Raw genomic sequence first — 5,443 nt, forward strand, 5'->3', positions numbered from 1 at the left:
GCAGCTATGCACTACTGGGAGTTATCTGAAGACATCTGGTGGTGAACAAATGAAAAGAGGCATTTTTGTTCAGCCACCAGTCAGCAGCTAGTTCCCAGTAATGCATTGCTGCTCCTGAGAATAAAATAATTAAGCAATTTAGATAATAGAAGCAAATTGGATATATGTTTAAAAACGCATGCTCTGTCTGAATCATGAAAGAAAAGAAAAAATGGGTTTTTAATGTCCCTTAAAAAAGATTTGCCAGTCAATGTGTGGGCAAGATAATATATGGACTTTTTGAAGACATATTATTCACCATCGTCCTGCTATAAAATGATAAGTATGTAGATGGTAATTTTGCATGCTTTGCTAAAGGACTGTAGAGAGATGGGAGCTACATACAGAGGTGCGATGAGGAAATGAAGGGCTTCCCTCCTCTACAGAGTCTATACGATTCCTTTCTGCAAGAGAAATAGTGGTCTTCTGAGGAGCTAGACTTTGCACTGGAAGCCTTGGCGTCCAGTGTTTAAATAGAGGGGGCAGAAAGTTCCGGAATGCAGTATGGAAACGTCGAGACAGAAGGTTGTAGATCAGAGGATTGACAGCAGAACTGAGGTAGAAGAAGACACCTGAGGAGATTCAAGGGAAAGCAACGTTAACTGAAGATAATGAAAAAAGATTCATTAGCTTATTTCAAGCAGAGCAACACTATTTCCAGATATTGAATAAAACAGTTGTATAAAAATATATTAAATGAACATTGTACTTACAACCTTTTTATAATGCACATAAAAAGCACCATTTACACAGGCTAAAAATCATATATAAGTCCTGAAAAGTGCACTCTCACAAACAGATATGAGTTGATTTACAAGGGTACCAGAATGCTGTATACAATCATAGAAATAATTGTATTAAAGGAATTGATCTAATTCTATACATAAACCCAGTGAGTGCAGACTATTATTCCTATGAATACATAGAATGAGAACTCAAAAATTCTTCTTTCAAGATTCAGATAAAACATACGATTTTTTAAAAATAGTTTCCAATACTTCTACCATCAAATTTAGTTTGTTTACTTGGTATCCTTTGTTGACAAGCAGGTAGGTAGGCTTAGGAGTGTGCTCATGCCTGGAGTAATATATGGCAGCAGTTTTGCAAGAATACTGTTGACAATGCTATACATTTGCAAGAGCTCTAGACAGGTGCATGATACCTACCTAAGTACCCTCTTTAGCAAGAATATAATGAGACAAAAGCAAATTTGATAGTAGAAGTTAATTGGAAACTTTTTTAACCCCTTAAGGACCGGCCATTTCAGACTAAAACTTCCCCAAAAGACCAGATCATTTTTAGCATTTTTGCCGTCAATACATTTAAACAGAATTCTTTTTATTACCTATCAAAATTATATATATTTTTTTTAGTAGACAACCCAAAGTATTGATCTAGGCTCATTTTGGTATATTTCATGCCACCATTATACTGCCAAATGCTATCAAATAAAAAAAATCGCTAACATTTTCACAAACTTTAGGTTTCTCACTGAAATTATTTACAAACAGCTTTTGCAATTGTGGCACAGATGGCTGCAAACGCTTCTCTGGGATCCCATTTGTTCAGAATTAGCAGACGTATATGGCTTTGGCATTGTTTTTTGGTAATAAGAAGGCCGCTAATTTCAGCTGTGCACCACACTTATGCCCAGCAGTGAAAGTAGGGTTGCCAGGTGTCCGGTATTTGACCGGACAGTCCGTTTTTTCAACCAGCTGCCTGGTACATTTTTTATTGAAAAACCGGACATTTTAAATAGCCCCCTACAGTAGCATTTACTTATACTTTGACCAGGGCAAGTGAAGAACTGCATGCTTTCTTTAAGTTCTCTGCGTGGGGTTGACAAGAGGGAGATACGATCTGCACAACCCTCCCCCTTTCAGAGACCTGTTACAATTCACAGGTCTCCGTTTGCTGTGGGGGAGGGGCAGCACGCAGAGAGGAGTCTGTGGGAGTGTGCAGTGTCGTTCTCCCTACACACAGGCAGAAGAGAGGTGAGGATTATCTAAACCTCCATGCCCTGTGATTTGTAACTTGTAAGCCATAAATATTTTTTTACTTTCATTTAGCTTTAGTCTAATTAAACACACTGTTTAACCCACTAAGCGCTTGAGAGGGCTGTAGCAGATGTGCAACTCTCTCTGGTACTTAAGGGGCCTGAATAGTGTGTTTATAAGTTTTTCCTTAATATTTTGTGCTGCTCTGTAAACTTTTTTTTTTAACAGTTTATTCTGCAGTAAATAAGTAAATGCACTATTTAATGCTTTGGTTTTCTTTATATATATATATATATATATATATATATATACAGGGAGTGCAGAATTATTAGGCAAATGAGTATTTTGACCACATCATCCTCTTTATGCATGTTGTCTTACTCCAAGCTGTATAGGCTCGAAAGCCTACTACCAATTAAGCATATTAGGTGATGTGCATCTCTGTAATGAGAAGGGGTGTGGTCTAATGACATCAACACCCTATATCAGGTGTGCATAATTATTAGGCAACTTCCTTTCCTTTGGCAAAATGGGTCAAAAGAAGGACTTGACAGGCTCAGAAAAGTCAAAAATAGTGAGATATCTTGCAGAGGGATGCAGCACTCTTAAAATTGCAAAGCTTCTGAAGCGTGATCATCGAACAATCAAGCGTTTCATTCAAAATAGTCAACAGGGTCGCAAGAAGCGTGTGGAAAAACCAAGGCGCAAAATAACTGCCCATGAACTGAGAAAAGTCAAGCGTGCAGCTGCCAAGATGCCACTTGCCACCAATTTGGCCATATTTCAGAGCTGCAACATCACTGGAGTGCCCAAAAGCACAAGGTGTGCAATACTCAGAGACATGGCCAAGGTAAGAAAGGCTGAAAGACGACCACCACTGAACAAGACACACAAGCTGAAACGTCAAGACTGGGCCAAGAAATATCTCAAGATTGATTTTTCTAAGGTTTAATGGACTGATGAAATGAGAGTGAGTCTTGATGGGCCAGATGGATGGGCCCGTGGCTGGATTGGTAAAGGGCAGAGAGCTCCAGTCTGACTCAGACGCCAGCAAGGTGGAGGTGGAGTACTGGTTTGGGCTGGTATCATCAAAGATGAGCTTGTGGGGCCTTTTCGGATTGAGGATGGAGTCAAGCTCAACTCCCAGTCCTACTGCCAGTTTCTGAAAGACACCTTCTTCAAGCAGTGATACAGGAAGAAGTCTGCATCCTTCAAGAAAAACATGATTTTCATGCAGGACAATGCTCCATCACACGCGTCCAAGTACTCCACAGCGTGGCTGGCAAGAAAGGGTATAAAAGAAGAAAATCTAATGACATGGCCTCCTTGTTCACCTGATCTGAACCCCATTGAGAACCTGTGGTCCATCATCAAATGTGAGATTTACAAGGAGGGAAAACAGTACACCTCTCTGAACAGTGTCTGGGAGGCTGTGGTTGCTGCTGCATGCAATGTTGATGGTGAACAGATCAAAACACTGACCGAATCCATGGATGGCAGGCTTTTGAGTGTCCTTGCAAAGAAAGGTGGCTATGTTGGTCACTGATTTGTTTTTGTTTTGTTTTTGAATGTCAGAAATGTATATTTGTGAATGTTGAGATGTTATATTGGTTTCACTGGTAAAAATAAATAATTGAAATGGGTATATATTTGTTTTTTGTTAAGTTGCCTAATAATTATGTACAGTAATAGTCACCTGCACACACAGATATCCCCCTAAAATAGCTATAACTAAAAACAAACTAAAAACTACTTCCAAAACTATTCAGCTTTGATATTAATGAGTTTTTTGGGTTCATTGAGAACATTGTTGTTGTTCAATAATAAAATTAATCCTCAAAAATACAACTTGCCTAATAATTCTGCACTCCCTGTATATATATATATATATATATATATATATATATATATATATATATATATATATATATATATATATACTGTATACATATACATACTGTATATATATATATATATATATATATAGCATATATACAGTATATATATATATATATATATATATATTTAGCGCATATATATATAGCATATATATATATATACACATACATATATACAGTGTGTGTATATATATATATATATATATATATATATATATTTCCCCTCAAACTATACCCCCCCCCACACTGCATTTTTTTCTTAGGTGTTCGGTATTTTTGTGACGGACACCTGGCAACCCTAAGTGAAAGGGTTAATTAGGTAGCATTTAGGATTAATTTTAGCTTTAGACACATCCCACCCCCTAATCCCAGAGTGGCCCTCTCTGCATCGGTACCTCTGCCCATCTATTTCTGCACTGCCCCATTTTAGTGAGATCACGACAGAGAGAGGCCCATGACAGTAGCATCGTAAAGGGTACGTCGTTGATCATAAGGGGTTAAAACTGTAAGCTTTGTCTGAAATATTTAAAAAAAATGATCATGTCCTTTAAAGGGACTTAACAACCAGCGTCGTACAGGGTACAGCGCTGGTCATAAGGGGTTAAAACTGTAAGCTCTATTTTAAAAAATGATCATGTCCTTTAAAGGGACATAAACCCCATTTTTTAATTTTATTTCATGATTCATATAGAGAATGTGATTTTAAACAACTTTCCAGTTTACTTATATTATCTACTTTGCTTTGGTCTCTTGGTATCCTTAGTTTAAAAACATACCTAGGTAAGCTGAGAAGCAGCAATGCAATACTAGGAGCATTGCTGATGATTGGAGGCCACACATAAATGCTTCTTGTCATTGGTTAGCCAAATTGTGCAAAGCTGCTACTTCATCAAAGGATACCAAGAGACTTAAGAAAATTTAGAAGTAAATTGGAAAGCTGTTTAAAATCACATGATCTATCTGAATCCTGAAAGGAAAATTTTGGGTTTCATGGCCCTTTAAATATGGAGGTAACAATGTCATGTCAGTGAAAAAGTTGGCTAATATAAAGATCCAGGATTTTTTAATTTATGAATTTATTTTTGTGTTAACACACACACATATAGTCCTGTTAATCTTTTGTATTTGTATGGAAAAAAAGTAGAGATTTTTTAATTGATTAGCTGTATCTGTAAGACTCTGCATTTTTTTTTTTTAAATTGTGTTATTTTTTTGAGATTTCATAATAGTTTTAGCCAAATAACAAACACAAGAAAACATACATTACACTCTAAGGACTTACTAACTGCCCACAAAGTAAACTTTTTACGCGGGTGTGTTAGTGCGTGTATTAAATGTTGAAAGTAAAAAGTTAGCGTGAGAGAGAAACCCGATGTGTGTCAACTTCAGAAATTGCGACTGTGCTAAATTCTTCTCCCCACAGAGTTCAATGGAGCGCACTGTTCATAAAACACACTTATTGCTTGCGTGGTAACCTGACATGCGTTAGACCAAGTGCACTAAACCCGA

At 37.1% G+C, this 5,443-nt stretch overlaps 1 protein-coding gene across 1 annotated transcript in view; it reads right to left on the minus strand.

Annotated features, from left to right (window-relative positions):
• Positions 1–226: 226 nt before the first annotated feature.
• The window catches only part of NMUR2 (neuromedin U receptor 2), a 290,911-nt gene continuing 285,694 nt past the window's right edge, over positions 227–5,443 (minus strand). Inside the window, exon 4 of the mRNA XM_053719655.1 lies at positions 227–611. Within this exon, the coding sequence (XP_053575630.1) occupies positions 352–611 (260 nt within the window). The 3' untranslated portion in view covers positions 227–351. The remainder of the gene's footprint in view (positions 612–5,443) is intronic.

Source organism: Bombina bombina, chromosome 6 (assembly GCF_027579735.1).
Source record: "Bombina bombina isolate aBomBom1 chromosome 6, aBomBom1.pri, whole genome shotgun sequence".
Taxonomy (NCBI): domain Eukaryota; kingdom Metazoa; phylum Chordata; class Amphibia; order Anura; family Bombinatoridae; genus Bombina; species Bombina bombina.